The sequence below is a fragment of the Octopus bimaculoides genome, chromosome 9 (assembly GCF_046866305.1).
Source record: "Octopus bimaculoides isolate indiv1 chromosome 9, ASM4686630v1, whole genome shotgun sequence".
NCBI classification, from domain to species: domain Eukaryota; kingdom Metazoa; phylum Mollusca; class Cephalopoda; order Octopoda; family Octopodidae; genus Octopus; species Octopus bimaculoides.
In genome coordinates, this window is record NC_142936.1 from 14,861,160 (window position 1) to 14,883,187 (window position 22,028).

General features: G+C 37.2%; 1 protein-coding gene and 1 long non-coding RNA gene across 51 annotated transcripts in view; one reads left to right on the forward strand and one right to left on the reverse strand.

Annotated features, from left to right (window-relative positions):
* LOC106874615 (neogenin) overlaps window positions 1–22,028 on the forward strand; it is a 303,881-nt gene that overhangs the window by 205,940 nt on the left and 75,913 nt on the right. For 29 of the 50 annotated variants that reach the window (XR_016243045.1, XR_016243040.1, XR_016243039.1 and 26 more), the window contains 9 exons: window positions 207–544; window positions 3,177–3,321; window positions 6,227–6,337; window positions 8,323–8,520; window positions 9,801–9,896; window positions 10,856–11,170; window positions 13,036–13,143; window positions 14,199–14,393; window positions 21,163–21,282. Coding sequence is in view for 34 of the 50 variants with exons in the window: in XM_089357158.1 (XP_089213284.1) it covers window positions 207–544; window positions 3,177–3,321; window positions 6,227–6,337; window positions 8,323–8,520; window positions 9,801–9,896; window positions 10,856–11,170; window positions 13,036–13,143; window positions 14,199–14,393; window positions 21,163–21,282 (1,626 nt within the window). In the remaining 16 variants the exon portion in view is untranslated. The remainder of the gene's footprint in view (window positions 1–206; window positions 545–3,176; window positions 3,322–6,226; window positions 6,338–8,322; window positions 8,521–9,800; window positions 9,897–10,855; window positions 11,171–13,035; window positions 13,144–14,198; window positions 14,394–21,162; window positions 21,283–22,028) is intronic. The other 21 variants (XR_016243052.1, XR_016243048.1, XR_016243049.1 and 18 more) reach the window with 1 other exon arrangement.
* Window positions 1–22,028, reverse strand: part of LOC128248697 (uncharacterized) — a 132,827-nt gene that overhangs the window by 17,819 nt on the left and 92,980 nt on the right. The gene's annotated exons all lie outside the window — the stretch shown is intronic.

Below are 22,028 nucleotides of genomic sequence, written 5' to 3' on the forward strand. Positions count from 1 at the left end.
ATCTTTACATTCTGAGTTCAAATCCCGCCGAGGCTGATTTTGCCTTTTATCCTTTCAAGGTCGATAAATTAAGTACCAGTTGAGTACTGGGGTCAATGTAATCAACTAGTCCCCTCTCCCAAAATTTCAGGCCTTGTGCCTATAGTAGAAATGTTTATTGTTATTTCTATTTTTAATTATTGTTTTAAATATTTCTCTTTGATTAGTGCGTGTGCCAAGTCCTCCACGAAATGCCATTGCTGAAGCAGTGTCCCCTACATCGATAAGGGTGAAATACGAACCACCAGAAGAGCCTAACGGAAAGATTAAGTCCTATAAAATCATCTACTACGAAGTCGGAGCCAACAAAGAAGCCGCGATAGAAGTACGAGGCCTGGAGTACGTGTTGACAAACTTGAAACAGTTTCGTGACTACAGCTTCAGGGTAGAAGCTCACAATGAGAATGGTGCAGGGATGAGTACAGAGGAATTTGTTGCCAAAACCAAAGCAGATATTCCTTCTGATTCTCCGACAAACTTCACTCTGGAAGCAACAAGCTCAACGGTAAACTAGATAATCTCATCATCATAATCAGCATCATCATCATCATCTTCAGAATGATACATACAATCACAAATATCACCACCACTACCACCATCAATGTTATCTTAAAGTCCACATCACCTCTGTTCATTCTGTATTTTATTTTTGTTTTATTTTCATAGGTCTTACATCTTTCTGTCTTTGTTTATCACCACAATCACTTCACAGTCTAAACAGGGCATGCTTTATCATGCCACTGGTTTACTGGTATTGGAGAAGCCCTATGTAAAAGGACTTCAATCCTTCCTACTTTGTGTCAATATTTTAGGGGCTTTTCTCTTTTTTTTTTTTTTTTTTTATTAATTCAGAGTACACCTCTCTCAGTGGAGGCACATGGCCCATTGGTTAGAGCAGCAGACTCGTGGTCAAGGGATCACAAGTTCGAATCTCAGACCAGGCAATGTGTGTGTTTATGAGTAAAACACCTAAGCTCCACACAGCTCCGGTTGAAGGTAAAGGCGAACCTCTGCTGGCTCTTTCATCACAACTTTCTCTCACTCTTCCTCCTGCATCTAGCAGCTCACCTGCCACAGACCGGCGTCCCGTCTAGGTGGGGAACTATACACCAATGAAACTGGGAAACCGGCCTTTATGAGCCAGGCATGGCTCAAGAAGGAACAAACAACAACAACAACACTCCTCTCTTAGATATATAATCTTTACTACATCTTGTAGAGTTCATGTGTCCCACATTCGTTTTTTGTTTTCCTTCTTAAACATGGATTTTACAACTGGCTGCTTTCTTGTCCCAACTGCTTTACAGTATGGACTGAATACATTTTTCTCATGCCACCGGCACAAAAGGATTTTGTCTGTACTAGGACCAAAGGGTCCATCTACCTTGTATGAGTTTTTATGTAGGGTTTATATTTCCTTTTATTTAGTCGTTAATTTAATCTTACACATTTACGTATCTCCTGTTTTTCTACTACCAGAAGCTTAGATTCTGTTGATAGCAGTAAGATCCTATGCCATATGACTGTGGTTAACACATTCACTTCACAGCTAACAGGTTTTGAGTTCAATCCCACACTGTGACACCTACCCACAGTATGGGGTCAATGATGAAAGCCTTTAATAAAAATGGAATTTGGTTGAGGGAAATTGTGTGGAAGTCTGCTTATTTTGGGGTGTGAAGCTTAATCCATTCCTCAGTTTGATGCTAACATTGGGTCCATGGGAGACCTTAGACATTTTCACTCTGTTACAAAGCACTCAGGAGGAACCAGGTCTCTGGTCTGAGAAGAACTTCCTTCATGGAAAGGATCTTGGTCGCTGCCCTTCCCTATTTGACTGAGTCATCAATGAAACTGGACAAAGATTATCCAACTCTGCTTTGCCTGAAAAACTCAGAGTGGACTCTCCATCTTCAGACTGATCCCCATTTGTGACATTCACAAATAGCAATGAATGATTATTCTAGGTTGTACTCATCTTCTTTACTATGAAATTCTGTACTTGTTGACCACTATGTAGCATTCCATAACACTTTGACATTTTTGTTGGAGTGAAACATTCTTACACCTGTTCTTCTGGCTGAGTTGCAGGAACCATAGTGCAATCTTCATGTCTTAGGCACCACAACTGCTTAAATACCACAAACATAGATCAGCTGAAAAGTTCATAGGCTGACCATGATACTCTCGTGGAATGTGGCCAAATGAGGTTTATTTTTCAATATAGTCTCCTTTGTAGTTCACACACTTCTTCCATAAGTCTTGCAGTCCTTCGATTTCTTTGGTGAAAAAGCTTTCATTCTGTTGGTTAAAGAAGTCATCAAAAACAGATATGACATCATCATCACTGTGACTCTGATTCCTAGCAAATTGTTTTTTCACATTCATGAACAGGCGCAGGAGTGGCGGTGTGGTAAGTAGCTTGCTTACTAACCACATGGTTCTGGGTTCAGTCCCACTGCGCAGCACCTTGGGCAAGTGTCTTCTACTATAGTCTTGGGCCGACCAAAGCCTTGTGAGTGGATTTGGTAGACGGAAACTAAAAGAAGCCCGTTGTATATATGTATGTATGTGTATGTGTGTGTATGTTTGTGTGTCTGTGTTTGTTCCCCCAACATCACTTGACAACTGATGCTGGTATGTTTACGTCCCTGTAACTTAGCGGTTCAGCAAAAGAGACCGATAGAATAAGTACTAGGCTTCCAAAGAATAAGTCCTGGGGTCGATTTGCTCGACTAAAGGCGGTGCTCCAGCATGGCCGCAGTCAAATGACTGAAACAAGTAAAAGAGTAAAGACATTATAGATAGATGTGGTCAGATCAAGAGAATTAGGACGGTGGTCAACCAGTTCAAAGCCACAGTCATGCACAGCTTTCCTGAGCATTTGGTTTTGATAGCCTTTCATAACTGCCTCAGCAAATTGGCATAGTACTCTTCATTGATGGTATGACTCTTTTGAAGATAGTCAATAAACCCAATTCATTCTGCATCCCAAAAAACTGAGGCCAGCACCTTTTATTATCCTTTCTAATTTTAAATAAGGGTTTGACACACTTCAAAGCTTTCTTTAACAAGGTCTTCAAAAGAATTTCTAGAAATCTTGTTTTTTTTAACATTTCAATTGTTTTTCTTAACAGAGCATCATAGTCCGTTGGGAACCCCCGCCGAAAGATCACCAGAATGGTCCAATAGTCGGTTACAAGATACGCTTTAAAAAGAAAGGCAGCCGCCGCGGTAAAACTGTCACCACAGCAAGTAATGTGAAGTTCCAACCACTGACTGGTAAGTAATGAAAATAAATTTCATCCATCAGAACAATTTTGATAATCAATGCCGACTTGTAAGGATATTTTGTATATAGACATGGACTCAGGGGTGATTAACCCTTTCGTTACCATTTTTCTAACCAAAATACACCCCTTATGTGTTTCAATTAATTTCTAACATAATCGTAAATTTAGTCTGGTTTCATTAAACAACTCTTTTATCAACATATTAATGTGATTTTTGGAAGATAATTTAACGAAAGGTTCTCAACCAATTCTATACCATAAGTTTTGTCACAAAGTGACTCTAATTACAGGTAAATACAGATAAATTCAACAAAATTTAAAATTATTTGAATTTTTGTTCAAACATCGCTATAGAAAATGGGCTATTAGCTAATATTCAATTGGGTATGCAACAAAATTTTACTATAGAAGAGTTGTGCACATTACTGGATTCATCAAGTGAATTTAAACGCACAAGAGACAGGTGTACCATAAAGGTATAAGTAAAACGAAAGACTGGAATTTGTCTGTGAAGAAAACTAGAAAACAAAATACACACACATCATCGACTAGATTCAATGTTCTGAAATCTTTCACAGCCTTGGAATTTTATCTCATTCTGTTAATTTATATATATATATATATACTGTTGTGTCTGGGGAGAGTCATTTTCTTTTCGTGCCTTAAAATTTAACACACTCACCGTTAAAATTTCCACTTATTACTTATATTTTCCGAAAATTTTCGTTGCATCTTGCAACCTTTTCAAAAGGTGTGTTAAATTTTAAGGCACAATAAGAAAATGACTCTCCCCAGACACAACAGGATATGCTTCAACACACGAAATCACATAAAAAATCTTGCAAACCAAATCCAAAAATTATATATATATATATATATATATATATATATATTCAGCATAGTTGTTGGTGAACTGGTTATCTTCTGTTTCTCCCTTACCTGTTTATATGTTTGAAATTTACCTGATGATGGTGGGGTTTTGTCATGATGTAATCTAAGAACGCATCGCCGAAACAGCTGTTGGGAATTTTGAACCCCACTTGTGTTCTTATATGTGTGTGTTTGTGTCTCCTTGTCTTGGCATTGTGTGACAGTTGTAAATGAATGCCACTGTCATACAAGCAGTGTCATTCATTTCCAATATTCTGCAGGAACATGTTTAGCCATGGGAAAATATTAACTTGCCTGGCCCAACCATAGCAAAATCTGTCACAATAAACTCTGTCCAAACCATGCAAGCACAGAAAAATGAATGCTAAATAATGGTGACTGGAACTAAACAACAATAATGATATTAAGTTCGTACCAATCATAGTTTGTAGTGAAAGGTGAAAAAATCTAATTAATTAATAATGTTTATACATTTAAGAGAAGAAAACATTAGCTTAATGACTAATATTCGTGTTTTGATTATTTTTGAATAATTTATACTTTTACACTGATTGTAGATTGTTTAAATATTACCAAATTTGCAATATTTTTTTCTTCCTCTTTCTCTCCATTTTCCAATGTGATGTTTGATTATTTTCTGGATAATTTATATTTTTATATGCATCGTGAGTTTTTTTGAGGGTTTTTTTTAATTTTATCTCTTTAATATATTAAGTCCATTCCTTCCCTCTTCCCATCCAAGTATAATAGTTAGAATGGTGAGTTTGCTGAAAACAGTTGCTTTTACAATCGGACGTACTTCCCGTTGTTGCTGTTGTTAACCACTCAACTGTGAAGCAAACAAATTGGAGACAGTTTTGTTTTGAGGGTTTGGGGGGGGGGGGTCCATTTTCACACCTAGTCTGGAAAACTGGAACAAACAGAATTAGGTTCCTTCTTCAACGACATGGCACAACCACAGCAGTTGTAAGGTCCGATTCATGGCCATATCATCAGTCATGCCTTGACTCCGCTACAAATGAGTTTTGGCACCAGGTGAGAGTTAAACCTGTGATGGGCAGGAATTCCATTTAAGGGTGTGTCTTCACTGTCTCTTAGATATCTCAGAAAATGCGATATACCCCAGCCATAACGAGCTTGTAGACTCAAAACAGGCTTTAATTTTGTCTTTCCTAGAAGTGTTACTTGGCTAAATAGTTGAAACTGGAAAGCAAAGCTCTTCTCTAAAGCACAGGTGAAAGCAAGATTTTTTAAGGCTGACCAGCAATTACTCTTACATTCAAATCTTCCCTGTCTATGCCCTGGAGGTTTTCCAAGGGAATGGCAAGAGCAAGCACATCCAATTATCAATGATGTTACAGGTATTACTGTCAGAATCTAAGAAACTAGTCAGTATATGTACTTCAAGGCATGTCATTTGATAATCTAATAGTTTTGCCAGTCCATTGCCCTGGATTGATCGTTTATTTGACTCTCAACAGATGAAATGAAAAGTTGACTTTAATGGGGTTTGGACTCAAAGCAGAAAACCAGAACAAATATACTACAACACTCTGTGGCACCTAATGACTCTACCAATTTATTAACTCATCATGCCCTTGACTATTTTTTTTTGACTCGAGTCTGAAATTATATTCTAGTGACTGATCAATATCTGAATCCGAGTCCATATGTAGTCCCTTGACATTTTTGAAATAGCAGGCTAATATCCCTTAAATTCAACCCTACTCTCTTAACAGAAAGAAAATGCATACATTGGATAATGGTGCTCCAGATACTCAATTATTAATAGTTGAGATGGTCACAGGTGGAATGCTTTTGAACATAGGTTCATTCAGTTAGTCCTGACCAAGGGCTAAATAACAACTATAATATACCAATTCTTCTCCATAAATTGGCATTATGCCAAAACAAGAAAAATCATGCTGTTTTCTATGTTTGTTTATATTGATACAATAATTTATATTGTTTTTTATTGTTTTTTTTTTCCTTCTTCCATTTAGATCTGGAAAAAGGCGCCGAATATTCAGTTCGTATAGCTGCACTCTCAACCCTTGGCATCGGTCCATTCACAGACTGGCTTTTCACAAAAACGTATGATGATGATCTTGATGGTAAGAATTGTTTGTTTTCCCCCCCCCCCTTTTTTTCTTGTCTGTATTTTTTGACGAAGGTTTCTCTCTCTCTCCCTCTCTCTTTCTTTCTCTCTCTCTCTCCCTCTCATATTGTTCTTTCAGTATTAAATACAGCCAAACTTAATAAATGGAAATACAGATGTTAAACTAATGCTGATGGTGCCAATAATCAGTATCATTAGCATCATTTCGGAATGTAGTAATTGGATTTGATTACCAGAGAAAAAAAAGAAAAAAAAAACAGAAAAGAAAAAACCCGACTCTAGATTTGTAACTTGTCCAAAGAAATTTGTATTTTTGTCTATTGAAAGTTGTTAGTGTTGCTTATTATTGCTATATTTCTCTAGAAAGAAGTGTTTAGCTATGTTATTAATATGTAACCTTTATCTTTTAAAAAAACTGTGTTTGTAACATTTTGGTTTGAGGAAGTGAAAATAATTATTGCATTTAATATAAAAAAGAATATTCTAGGTTATCATTATGGTGGAGTGAAGTAAATAATGGATCTACTGAATTGCTTGCTCATTGAATTTGTAGAGAAGTGGCCGAGTATACCTTTAGCATAATTCTACACTGTTCTTCACCCCCACTGTTTTCCATGCTGTTTATTGTAGAGGGCTCTGTATAGAGTAATGTTTCTCAACCTTTTTACCCTTGCGTAACCCTTAAAATAAATTACATGTCTCAAGGAACCCCTGTACAAAAAAAAATTATATACCATATCTTTCTCATATTCTTTTCATTGTAGTTCACATGGTAAACATATATATATATATATATATATATATATATATGGTTGTTATACTTTTTTGATAACCTAATAGGTTAGATAGGATGATATCTTTATATTACCATAACCAATAATATGTTATGCATGTATAGTAACATTACGGTCATGAAATTAGCTTATCTCACTCTTTCTCACGGAACCCTAGGTTGAGAAACGCTGGTATAGAGAGTATCTTTGGTGTCTGACAGTTGCACCTTGCCAAGAATGGTCAGGTGGACAGGCATGAACTGGTCCCCATTCAACTCCTAATCTCTCACTTGATGGCTTCTAGTACCCCACTTCAGTTGGTGGGTTAAACCAAATGAGGGGATGGTTCTCTGAATTGTGTCAAATAATGTCAAATTGTCCAACTTTTGCCATCATGGAATTACAGATGCTAAACGATAATGATAGTGATGAATCTGTATAACACAGAGCATGGCATGGCCATACCTTTGAATTACAAGTTCAACCTATCCTATGAGGTTTTGCACAGTGTCACTCTTGAGGCTTGGGTTGAACTATTTGTCCAAGGTACCACACTGTGGTGTGACCTCATGATTGTGAGGCAAACTTCGTAACGCTGTGTCCACTGAGTTATAAACTTACAGTAATTAACTTCATTCCTCTGCATTTTGAATTCTAGCTACTAGGATGACTTAGTCTTTCATTCTTTCAGGTTCAATAAAACCATCATCATCATTTAATGTCCTTTTCCTCACTGGTATGGGTTGGATGGCTTGACAGGAACTGGCAAAACCAGGGGTCGCACCAGATTCCATAGTATGTTTTGGTTCGGTTTCTACAGCTGGATGCCCTTCCTAATGCCAACCATTTCACAGAGTGTACTTGGATGCTTTTTACGTGGCACCATCACCATTGCTTTTAATGTGACACTTTGGTTTTAGGATATCAGTTTTGTTGTGGTGGGCCAGCCTTCTAGAGTACAGCAATGCGGGTCCTCTGTCATTTCCTTTATAAGGTTCAACATTTTGAAATCGGCCTTCAGTACTTCATGCCATGCTTTCCAGGGTCTCCGTTTTCCACAACTTCCCTCCATTTTAAGTGATTGGCACAAAATAAGTACCAGTAATCTACTGGAACTATAAATATATCTTATCTTCATATTTTCTTTCATTGAAAATTACCTTTCATCCTTTTTCTTTTTTTTTTTTTTTACCCTGTCTTTTCACAGAATCTCATGTTCCTGGAAAACCTTCTAAAGTTCGAACCGCTGCTGAAGCCAACTCAATCTTGGTGCGATGGGCTCCACCTGTTGACAGCAGCAAGACATTAGTAAGGGGTTACACTGTTACCTACGGCAAGGGTATACCAGACGTTATGCGAGTCAAACTTGGCCCTCAACAACGTGTTTATAAAATCAAAAACCTTCGTAAGTTTGCAATTTCTCCACTGCTAACTCTTACATACTTAAGTTTGTGCTAATAGACTCAGATATTTTTCAATGTTTTATAATTAGTAAAAATTATTCTGCCTAATGAACTTACACTCATTTAGCCTCTCTAGCCTACAACACTTGGTCTCTCACCCTTAATATGGTTGCATTAGATGCAGGGCAAGTCTTTGATACATTTAAAAATACAAAATTAAAAAAGAGGAGTGACTGTGTGGTAAGAAGCTTGCCTCCCAACCACATGGTTTCAGGTTCAGTCCCACAGCATGGTACTTTAAGCAAGTGTCTTCTTATTTCTTTATTGCCCACAAGGAGCTAAACATAGAGGGGACAAACAAAGGAATTAAGTCAATTACATCGACCACAGCGTGTAACTGGTACTTAATTTATCGACCCCGAATGGATGAAAAACAAATTCGACCTCGGTGGAATTTGAACTCAAAACGTAACGGCAGACGAAATACTGCTAAGCATTTCGCCTGGCGTGCTAACGATTCTGCCAGCTCGCCGTAGAAGCAAGTGTCTTCTACCATACCCTTGAGCCAACCAAAGCCTTGTGAGTGGCTTTGGTAGATGGAAACTGAAAGAAGCCCGTTGTATGTGTGTCTGTGTTTGTCCCACACCACCACTTGATTACTTGTGTTGGTGTGTTTACATCCCCATAACTTAAGAGTTTGGCAAAAGAGACCAATCAGATAAGTACCAAGTTTAAAATGTAATAAATAAGTCCTGTAGTTGATTCGTTTGACTAAAATTCTTCAAAGCGGAGCCCCAGCATGGCCGCAGTCTAATGACTGAAACAAGTACAACAGTAAAAGAATACATGAACCAGCTCCGCAGACTATTTGGTCATGCTGCTCCATTTTCCATTTTGGACCCTGCACATCATGCCCTCTTCTTTGAGGATCCACCTGGAGCAAGCAGCTTAGGTTCCTTGACCGCATGCTCACGGTGGATGAATGAGTGTCTCACAAACATAAGGGGCTGACTGGGGCACATCTTGGAGCACGACACAGGACAGCCCAAGCAAAGTCCAACAAACGGTAAATGCAGTGGCACATGCCCCCATATACAGGTAAGCACAGTATTTTGTGTTACTTTTACGTTATGAATTCAACTCTTACCAAGGTGAATCTGCATTTTTCTTTCATCTCGGGGTCAATTAAATAAAGTACTAACCCAGATACTAATCAGTAAACAAGCCTTTATGGTTTTACTTACTAACAATCTATTTTTTCTTTTTATCATTTTCGTTATAGAACCAGCTTCTTCGTATGTTATTAAAGTCATGGCCACCAACAAGATCGGTGACGGTCCACCAATATATGCCCATGTGAAGACAGATAAAGAGTCAGGTAAATCATTTATTGTAAAACTCCTCACTCCCCCCTCACGTCACAGTGTTTTTTGTACTGTAACCAACTTCTTTGACCACCATCATCATCATCATTATCATTTAACATCCATCTTCCATGCTGGCATGGGCTGGATGGTTTGACAGATGTTGGTTAGGGAGAAGACGGCACCAAGCTCCACTGTCTGTTTTGGCATGGTTTTCACAGCTGGATGCCCTTCCTAACACCAACCCCTTTACATAGTGACCAGCACCAGTTTATTTATTAATTATCTTCTCTGTTCGGAAACCAGAATTTACACCCATCGAAATTGGTCATTGGTCAGTGCCTTGCTCTGCCCGACCTATGTGAACATGGAAATGTAGGCGTGGTTCGTGGTGGCGGTGATGATGATGATGATGATGTCACTTTTCTAAATACATTCCCTTGTTCTATATTTAAGAGATGAGGAATTATGTACATTATTTACATTTGACAGATAATTATCCTCATCTTGTTTGTTGTTGACACAACATTTCGGCTGATATACCCTCCAGCCTTCATCAGGTGTCTTGGGGAAATTTCGAATCTGGGTTCCCATTCCTAAGGTATTTTTCAATATTATTATTATTATTATTATTCAATTCCAGGCAGTGACCTGATTAATATTAATAATAATAATAATAATAATAGCAACATCATCGAAAAATACCTGAGAACCAAGGTTGGAAATTTTCCCAAGACACCTGATGAAGGCTGGAGGGTATATCAGCCGAAACGTTGTGTTAACAACAAACAAGATGAGGACAAATATACATCAAATGTAAATAATGTAAATAATGTACATTCCTTTCTGTTTGTGTGATCAGTTATATGTCTTGTGTAAGAACTCAAATGCAACAAACTCATAAAATTTCATAGCCGCAAACCCTTTCCGTTTTCAGTTCCTAAAATGTTTTCTCTGTTCTCTTCTTTTCCAGAGATTGATCTCGCTACTCCAATGATACCTCCAGTCGGATTGAAGACAATTGTTCTATCATCTCAAACTATTGTACTCACGTGGACTGACTCGACCTTGAGTCGTGCTCAGCGCATCACGGATAACCGTTACTACACGGTACGCTACTCACCTGTCTATAACAAGAAGAAGTATCGCTACATCAATTCAACAGACCTCAATGCACACATAGACCACCTGAAACCAAATACTCAGTACGAGTTCTCAGTGAAAGTTACCAAAAACCTTCGTAAAAGTACTTGGAGCATGAGTGTCGTCAACACAACTCAAGAATCAGGTAAACAGGACTTGATTGCTGTTAATTAACCGTAGTAAATTTTAGGATTGTGTGGTAAGAAGTTTGATTCCCAATCATGTGATTCTGGGTTCAGTCCCTCTGCATGGCACCTTGGGCAAGTGTCTTCTATTAATACTATAACCTCGGACTGTCCAAAGCCTTGTGGCTGGATTTAGTCAGTGGAAACTGAAAGAGACCAGTTGTATACATATGTGTGTGTGTATCTGTGTTTGTCTCTCACCACTGCTTGGCAACCAGTGTTGGTGTGTTTACATCCCTGTAACTTAGCAGTTCAGCAAAAAAGACTGATAGAATGAGTACCAGAGTTAGCGGTTCGGCAAAAGAGGCCAATAGAATAAATACCGGGCTTAAACATAAATAGTACTGGGATCAATTTGTTCAACTAAAATTCTTCAAGGTGGCCGCTGTCTAATGTCTGAAATAAGTAAAAGATAAAAAATTAATGCCTGTGTGCATGCATGTGTGTCTCAACTGCTATGGTTGAATGGTTAAGAAATCTGTTTCGGTGTGGTCATGGCTGTGTGTTAAGAAATCTGCTTCCCGACCACATGGTTCTGGGTTCAGTCTCATTGCATGCAACCTTGGGCACATGTCTTCTATTATAGCGGTGAGCCAACCAAACCCTAGTGAATAGATTTGATAGGTGAAAACTGTGAGAAGCCCATTGTGTGTGTGTAAGTGTCCCTTTGTCTTGACGACACGTGTTAGATGTAAACGAGTGCTACTGTCATGAAGGCAATGCTATTCATTTCCAATATTCTGTGAGAACATGTATGATCATGAAGAAATATTACCTGGCTTGGAAATAGGTGAGGGTTGGTAACAGGAAGGGAATCCAGCCACAGAAAATTTGCCTCAGCAAACTCTATCTTATTCATGCAAGCATGGAAAAGCGGGCATTAAGTGATGGTTATGGCGATCATGATGTCCCAGATTTGATCCCTTTTCCAGTATCTTTGAGCGAGTGTTATAGCATCAGATAATCCAACACCTTGTAATTGAAACCAGATAGACTGGAACTGTATGGAAGCCTATCTCTGTCTTGTTATCAGTTATAAGGCTTCCCTCCTCTCGCCTCCCCTGCTCAAATATGCAAGTAATTTGGTGCCAAACTTTTCGACCACCCAATAGTCTGACCTCAACCAAAAATATAGAAACTTAATTACCAAAAACTTTAAATATGATGGCACCACATAATGAGCACCATGTAAAATGCACCCATGCCAGTATCACATCACAAGCACCCAGGGCACTATGTAAAATGGTTGGCATTAGGAAGGGCACTCAGCTGTAGAAATCATGCCAGAACAGACAACTAGAGCCTGGTGCAGCCCTTCAGATTGTCAGCTCTTGTCAAACTGTCCAACCCATGCCAGCATGGAAAAGAGACATCATTGCCATCATCATTATTTAATGTCCATGTTCCATGCTGGTATGGCATGGATGGTAGTTTTTCAGAGGATCTGATGGGTGCAAGGATCACGCCATGCTCCGTCGTCTGCTTTCGTATAGTTTTTGCAGCTGGGTGCCCTTCTTAACGCCAACCACTTCTCAGCATACACTGGGTACTTATTTTCATGCCACTGGCACCAGTGAAGTTACTATGCAGCTCACAAGACTATAGAACCTGTAGAGGGGGTGGGGCATTTACACAATGAGACGGTAGGGAGGCTGTTAAAGTATGAAAGCAAGGGAGGAGAGGTAAGGAGGTTTGCCATTTTTTGTTTCCTAATTAACCTCTAAGTCTAATTAAGAAATTATTAATTATTGTAATGGAAGATGATGAGAAGGGAGGGGAATAAAGTTGAATTTCTGTTGATTCATTTTTGCTATTGATATTTCAGCTCCTGGAGGTATACCCCGAGATTTAACCCCAGCTCCAGTGGAGGGTAACCCACTGTCGATTACATTAAGTTGGCAACCACCTCCACGACCAAACGGTCAACTAACAGGTCAGTAACTGTTTTTTTTTGTTCATCTAGAAACTGCCAGAACAAACAATGGGAAATAGAATCCTTTTAATACCAACCTGCCCCAGATCCACTGGCATTGCTAGAGGAGTGTGTACTACTAGTGGAGAGGCTTGTACAGCTCTTAATTATACTGTACTCACCTGGGCTCCCAAGCCAGGCTTATAGAGCAGATCCCAAAAATGCCACCCCCTTAAAGCATCACTTAAGGCAGATCCCACACTCTACTTTTCTAGCTACCCTATACTGAGTTTGCCTTTGGTTCTACGATACGAACTGCCTGAAATTTTGGTGGAGGGGTCAGTCAATTACATAGGCCTCAGTGCTTAACTGGTCCTTATTTTATTGACCCTGTAAAGATGAAGGGCAAAGTCAACCCTGGCAGAATTTGAACTCTGAACCTGAAGGCGGACAAAATGCTGCTCAGCATTTAGCTTTGCATGGTAACGATTCTGCCAGCACACCATCTTAATAATAATAATGATAATAACACTTTCGGCTATAGGCACAAGGCCTGAAATCTTGGGGGGCAAGGGATAAGTCAATTGCACAGACCCCAGTATTTCACTGGTACTTAATGTATTGGACCCCAAGAGAATGAAAGGCAAAGTCAACCTCAGAGGAATTTGAACTCAGAATGTAAAGACAGACAAAATGCCACTAAGCCAGGGGTTTTCAAACTGTGGGCTGCGGACCACAGGGGGTCCGTGGACAGCAAATACTTTTTATGGGCAATTTGATTTTATATATGTTTTTTAATCGAAATCTTTTAATTGACATTAAACCTATTTGTTAAATACTGTTAAATAAATAAATGTAAAAATATATGTTATTTTAAGCAAATATTTATGTATAAATTTCATAAGCGTTTATAAGGGGGTCCCTAAGGTAAAGCCTGAAATATAAAGGGGTCCGCAAGTCAAAAAGTTTGAAAACCCCTGCACTAAGCATTTAGCTTGGCATGCTAACAATTCTGCCAGCATTGATGATGATGATGATGTTGATGATGTATTTCTTCTTCTTCTCTATCTCTTCAGGCTATTTAATTTTCTACACCACCGATTCCCACCAAGACGACCGAGATTGGGTTGTGCACAATGTCGATGGAGACAAACTGTCCTCCACAATCAAAGACCTCACCCCAGACACAACTTATTTTTACAAAATGCAAGCTCGCAACAATAAGGGATATGGTCCAATGTCCCCTACTGTTGTGTACAGAACATCAAAAGGTAAATAGTTTCATTAATCCGATATCACAGGGATCATATATATATATATATATATATATATATATATACATACATTAGCTGGTGAGGATTAGGGGTTATTTTCAGAACGCATGTTATATGTTATTAGTATATAATGTGATCATGCAAAATTATCTGTATTGATGTTGTATTAATTGTATTGTATGTGTGTCTGTTTGTTTATGTTTGTATTTCTGTAGTAATTTTAATATTCTAAGCATTGACAATAACAGTTGATTTAATAAAGATAATTATTTTAATTGTTGATCATTAATTAAAAGAAAGAAAAAAAAAAGAAAAATCATTTTTTTTTTTTGTCCACTATAGTTCATTAAGAGTCTAGTTATAATTTTAATTGAAATAGCTTTTGATAATGAACTGTTTACTAAGAATAAATCTTCTATAATTTAATTAAAGAAAATAATTCGTTATCAGTATAATTATTAGTTGAAGTTTAATATAATATTGCAAATGCCACATCTATTTACAATTCATTGTTTTCAAAATAAATGATGCTGCTTGACCCAGCTTGAAAGCTTACTGCTTTTCTATTTACATAATAATCCCCCTCTTTCATTATGATTCCATTCATATAATTTATATAATCACATTCTGGTCTTTCACACAAACCCTCTCCCGGACTTACATTTTTCATAACGGTAATTAAGTAGTGTAATATCTGACTAATATATCTAACGTTAATGTATAAATCTATTGATGAGGGTGATGGGTAATTTATTCAACAGTATGGGGACACGGAAATGAAAAGTGATAATTTTCATGATGATAATGATGCATTAGATATTAAATATTTAAGAATTACTCTCCAATATTGATATCAAAATATCACAATTCAGTTAATGACAATGAATTAGTAGTCCCATTATCTTGTATCATTTTATGTTTGTTTGTCAATGAACTGAAACAAGTAAATATTTGCTGAAGGGGTTTTAGCTGAACAAATCAACCCCGGTACTTATTTTTTAAATCTGGTGTTTATTTTATAGAGCTCTTTTGTTGAACAACTAAGTTACTGGGGCATAAACAAACCCACACCAGTTTTTAAGCAGTGGTAGGAGACAAACACAAAGATACATACACATATATCTACATATATATATATATATATACAGGGTGTCCACAAAGTCTGGGTATATGGAGTAAATAAAATCATAACATAAACATTCCTTTGTATGTTATTTCCATGGGTTGTTGGGAGGGGCAAGTGAAATCGAAATTGAACCAAATTTGATGACTGGCACCCGTGCCAGTGGAGCGCTAACAGCACCATCCGAGCGGGATCATTGCCAGAGCAGCTGTCTGGCTTCCGTGCCAGTGGCACGTAAAATGTACCATTTGAGCGTGATCGTTACCAGCGTCGCCTTACTGGCACTTGTGCCGGCGGCACATGAACAAAACATTCAAGCGAAGTCATTGCCAGTGCCGTTGGACTGACTCCTGTGCAAGTGGCATGTAAAAAACACCATTTAAGCATGGCTGTTGCCAGTGCCGCCTGACTGACCTTTGTGCCGGTGGCACGTAAAAGCACCCACTACACTCTTGGAGTGGTTGGCGTTAGGAAGGGCATCCAGCTGTTGAAACTCTGCTAGATCAGATTGGAGCCTGGTGTAGCCATTTGGTTTGCCAGTCCTCAGTCAAATCGTCCAACCCATGCTAGCATGGAAAGCGGACGTTAAACGATGATGATGATGATGATGATGATCTTGTCAACTCAACTGGCAAAAATGAATAGTAGCTGTATTTCGAACAGGCCGGCCTTATCACACTCTGTGTCATACTGAATCTCCCTGTTATGGGTATGCATATCTACGGAGCACTCAACCACCTGCCCATTAATTTCACAAGCTGGCTGTTCCGTCGATCAGATCACCTAGAACACTCATCGTTGTAACTGACAGCGCCATGGCATGTTGTAGAAGAGGTGAAAGTGATTTGCTGGAGTTGGAAAGAGATAAAAATAGTGGTGATGAGGTGTCCATGGGTCAACACTTGTGAGATAGAGGACCCAAGAGGTTGGATGGGTGGTGGCTCCAAAAGTGTACAGGAAGAGTGAGAGAAAGGAATTGGTGAAGGGTGGGGAGGTTGGTAACAATTGTAAAGACTGGGTAGGGTTGAAAGGTAGATGTGAATGATGGATAAAGGATGGAAGATGACCAGTGATGCACGAGTTGGGGAAGGGGGGGGCCATAGGAAATTACCAGCAGTGCAGAAAAAAGGATGTGTGAGGAGAACAATAGAAAAATAAGGATGATATACTGATGGTTACAAAATACAGTATAAAATAAATAAAATTATCAGATACACGTGAAACAAAATAATTAACTTCGTCCGTAGCCACTCCCTTCGTCGCGTTTACATTTGACCATCTTCGGAAATTACTCTATGGGAATTCAATATAATTCTTAGAATCCAGGACGCTCCTACTGACAGGTCACCACGACGTTTTGCGTCCTCACGCAACACACTTTGGGCTAGTGGTTCTCAACCGAGGCTCACAAGATTTTGCTTTTTAAATTTATGTGCAATAAAATGGTTATTCCTCTACAATATACAAAATATTTCAACAATTTTTTAAAATACAATTCCTCATAATATTTAATTATAAAAATATAATGGGACTTCTTTAAACCTCGGATATCTACCGAGCTCCGTTCGAGTAAAATAGGAATTAAATGGTTGATAGGTAAAAAATGGTTGAGAGCTATTTCTATAGACCTTTCATGTTATATACAACTTTTTAAAGTGACGGAGGGTGAAATTTCAGACTTTTAAATTTTAATTTTGAAAGGTCATGTCCTAGAAAATACGGATTTATTAGTAACTATATACTACACCCATCGGCTACACACTAAAATACTATCATTAAGAGTGAAGTACTATAAAGAATATTTCCAACTACACACACGTGTGCACATACAATAGTATAAGAGCAATATTCTGATATAGCTAACACTGGTTCGCGTTGTCAAAATCTTTAGAGCGTCGGACAAAATGCCTTGCGGTATTTAGTTACGGCCCTTTACATGTTGAGTTCAAATAGCGCCGAGATCATGTACTGGAGGTATTTAATGTGAACGGAGTTACGGTAGAACTCTGCGTCATTTAACTTTAAAAAAAAAAAAACAGCAGTTGTCAAGGGAAGTAACTCAACGGTTTATTAGTTATCTCCCTTCTTTTTGTTGTGTAGTTTAGAATTAAAATAAATCTTTTTTTTTCTCCCACCTCTAAAACTGAAATCTCAAGCACGCCTGCCTGCCTGCGATCATATTTGCTACTTGTACTATTTGTATGTCTTCCTGCTTCATTAACCAATGCATGTTTCTTCTTTTTTTTTTTTTTTTTTTTTCCTTCACTCGTCCAACTTCATTCACTACACCTGCGATCTTAGGTGGAACATCTACCTTTCTACTTTTCTCTTAATTGCTTTGAATAAAAACCCACAGGCTCCACTTTCTTTTAAAATAGAATAAAAATGATTCAAATGAAAGGTTTCCTTTCTCGGAATCCCATCAAAATTACAAACAATTCAGTAAATATTTTGAATATGTAGCAATCACTAAGTCGCTTTATAACTACAATTATAATGATTCCACAGAAACATACACACACACAATGAACATTCGAAAGAAATGTTGGAGAATTGCTGAGATCAACACTTACATTTTGTCAATTCTTATTTTATTGACTTCTAAAAGAAATTAGAATAAAGTCCTAGAGGAAGTAAGACTCTAACCATTTGAATATGGAACCATTTTTATCTAGTAACAGGGCTATCTGTACCAAATCTTTCAAGCAATGTTTCCCAACCAAGATTCCTTGGAATGTTGACAGCAGTTCCACAAAAAGTTGTCATAAGTAGACAAATTATAGGCAAATGCAATTTTTAACCATTTTTGTGTTTAGTTCCATGTGGCTATGTGGTAAGAAGCTTGCTTCCCAACCACATGGTTCCAGGTTCAGTCCCACTGCATGGCACCTTGGGCAAGTGTCTTCTTCTATAGCCTCAAGCTGACCATAGCCTTGCGAGTGGATTTGGTAGACGGAAACTGAAAGAAGCCTGTCATATATGTTTATATGCACGTGTCTATCTCCCCACCATCGCTTGACAACTGATGTTGGTGTGTTTACATCTACATAACTTAGCGGTTCGGCAAAAGAGACCGACAGAATAAGAACCAGGCTTACAAAGAATATGTCCTGGGGTCGATTTGTTCGACTGAAGGCGGTGCTCCAGCATGGCCACTGTCAAATGACTGAAACAAGTAAAAGATTAAAAGAATATAGCACATTCTCCAAGATAGGGAAATTTTGGCATCTGTAACTAGTAAGAAGATACTATGGAGAAAATGGTCACATAATAAAGAATTGGGATGCATTTAGTTTAAATTAAGATTGTGATTAAAATGGAATACTTTCACTTTTCTTTCTGGCATTTGATGGGTTTAGTATTACCAAACCTTTTAAAGACAGTTCTGTGATTTGCTTAATCTCTTTTGAAAGAGAAGAAAAAACATAATAAAGATATTTAAACATTTTTATATAAAAGTTCCATGTTACATGGAATGTATTTCAGGGATTCTCAAAGAGTATAATGGTTGCCTTAGAATCTCTTAAGCACAAATTTTTTATAGTCCAAATTTAGTCATAAGGTTCTTTAGTGTTTAGCAAATGTTACAACTTCAAGCATTTCTCATTCAAATTTATCTCAGCAAAGTTTTTATAACTATTTCCATTTAGATGGGTTTTCTGATGCAAAATTTTTTATCCCATTCATTTTGTGCTAGAATGGTGAAAATAAATTTTGTTTTTATTCTACTTTTCAATGCTAGCATCAGTTAGATGGACATGCATTATGTTAAATAGAATTCAGGTATCTTTAAATTGTTGTAGCTAAGGTTCCTTTTCCATAAACAATATTGTATCTTAAGCACCAATTGAAATACATAGTTATATGTATGTATACATAAGTATCTTATTGAAAGCTTTCCTTAATTGATGCCAAATTTAATTGCTTCAGACTTCAAAGGAAATATGAATTGACAGCTGGATTTTAATTGGCCAGCTGCATGTATAAAATTGTAGTTATTTAAATGTAGTTACCATAAAAAGTGTACATGGATAAGTTCATTAATTGAAGACTACAGATCAGAGGTTGACTGTTTATATCTTGTTAATGACATGTGCCCATTGCAAAAATGCATAACTAGAAATAGTTAAATCCAAACAGCTCTAAAGTATCTTATCATTGGATATTAAAACATGCTTCTGTTTGGATCACATCACAGTGCTGAATTCAGTTTCCCTTGTAAATAAAATTTCTTATGCTGTAGACTAAATTCTCTCCCTGGGATTTGTTTCCTCTTCCACTTAATGCTACTGAAACCAGAAGACCAATATTTACATGAATTCCTTTCATTTGAACAAGAAAATATCAGCTTCGGCAGTTATAATGCCATTTTTAGAGAAGTCAAATTTGACTAAAAAATAGGAGTTTCATTAATTAATGTATTATTCCAAAATTTTGGCTCATTTCATCTTTACTATCTAATATATGCATTTACCTGTGAGATTGGATAAGCTTTTAATTCATCAAATGCTTTAACACCGGCACCGTTCCTTAACTAGAGAACCTAGGTTTCAGTCATTTCGCTACCTTATGCTGAAATGTAAACATTTACACAAAAACCTATCAATAAAGTTCTGCTGGCACTTTCTTACTCACAATTGTGCAATCAAAGAAAGGTATGAGCTCTTCTGAAGATTTTATAATGCTTAGCTGGAGCTCGGCATTTTTCAAAGTTAACTCAGAAACTCATATCAGTAGAAATTTGGTCATCTTCTCAAGTCATCTAAACCAGGTTGTCCTGGGCAAAGTGACTACAGAAATTGGGTTAAACAGAGTTACTCTTTGCTCATGTACTGACATATCTGAAACCCATAAAAAAAAAACTTGGACTTGGCATTACTGTGTTAAATGATCTGTTCTACTCTAAGCACAAGGCCCAAAATTTTTTTGGTAGGGGAGCAGTTGATTAGATCAACTCCAGTACACAACTGGTACTTAATTTATCAACCCCGAAAGGATGAAAGGCAAAGTCGACCTGGGCGGAATTTGAACTCAAAACGTAAAGACAAACAAAATACCGCTAAGCATTTCACCCGGGATGCTAACATTTCTGTCAGCTCACCGCCTTACTGTGTTAAATAATTAAACAATAATTGTGTATCCATCCTTGCTGCTTACAGCAATTAAGTGAATTTATTCACACTGGTGCGCTGTGCCAGTAAAAGTTGTCAAGTACCTGGGCCATGATCATAATGCAATATCAGTTACAGGTAATTTTCAATATCAACTCTACCTGTTCATATATCAGCAAAACCAATTCTACACTTGAACTGGAGTCATTTTTTAAAATCCCTTAAATTATTCCAAATTCTTGAATCAATCTTTTGAAATTTCACCCTTTAAAAAAAAAAAAAATTTTTTTTTTTCTCTTTCTTTAGCTTATTGCCTGTGTGAGGTTCCACATACTTATTATTTGTCTTTTCCTGTCTATTCTTTGCACTTCACCTACCTGGATCCCCTTCAATCTACCTAAAAATTCTACCCCCCCTACCTTTTTTTTTTTAATTCCTTGGTGCTGCCATTTCCCTTCTTTTGAATGCCTGTCTGTCTGTCTGTCTTTTGTATAATTGCATTGTATCTGTTGTCTTTTTTCCGTTTGGGTAGCTGATGGTACTGGTGGGGGTTTGGTACAAGTCCCAGACTTGCCTCCGGATATTCAGCAATTTGACTTCAAGTATAAACCAGGCCGCAGTTTTTTACCTCCCGACCCAAATGAGCCAAGAGGTAAGCAGAGGTTTCAAGACAAGCAAAATATTGCAATAAATATAATTAAAAAAATAACTTTATTTTTCTTAAATATATTTCTTTAAACAATAATTATTTTTAAAATTTAGCTATTTTCCCCTCCCACTGAACTTTAAAATTTTAAACTAATTCAAAATGCATGGTGTTGATTTATAATTTTAAAAATACATATATATATATATATATATACACACACACTAAATAATCTAACATTTTTTTGCTTTCTTAAATTTAAATTACATTTTGAGCTTTTTTTTTTTATTGATTTATTTTGCATAGCTAGAAATGCTAATTAAATAAATAGATAAATAAACAAACAAATAAACTAAATAATTAGTCGACTGAGTTGAAACTTGTTTTTTAAATGTCACATCAATTATGTATCTACTTGTCTGTTATAAAAACAAAACAATGTACACATAATAGTGCTCGGCTGCTTAAGGCTATATTCACCGATTGTTCTATCAATGGGGTGGTGTTAACCTTTTGAAGAGCAGAACGATTGAACAATTCCATAGTTTGTTTCACAATAATAGCATTTTCAGAAATCTCATAAAAACCAAAAAATATATATATATGATAAATAAAATAAATAATAATAAATGAATAAATAGAAATAAAAAATGAAACAATTGTTTTTTTATTCTCTCTCTCTCTCTCTTTCCCTCTCTCTCTCCCTCCCTCCCTCTCCCTCTCTCTCCCTCTCTCTCTCCCTCCCTCCCTCT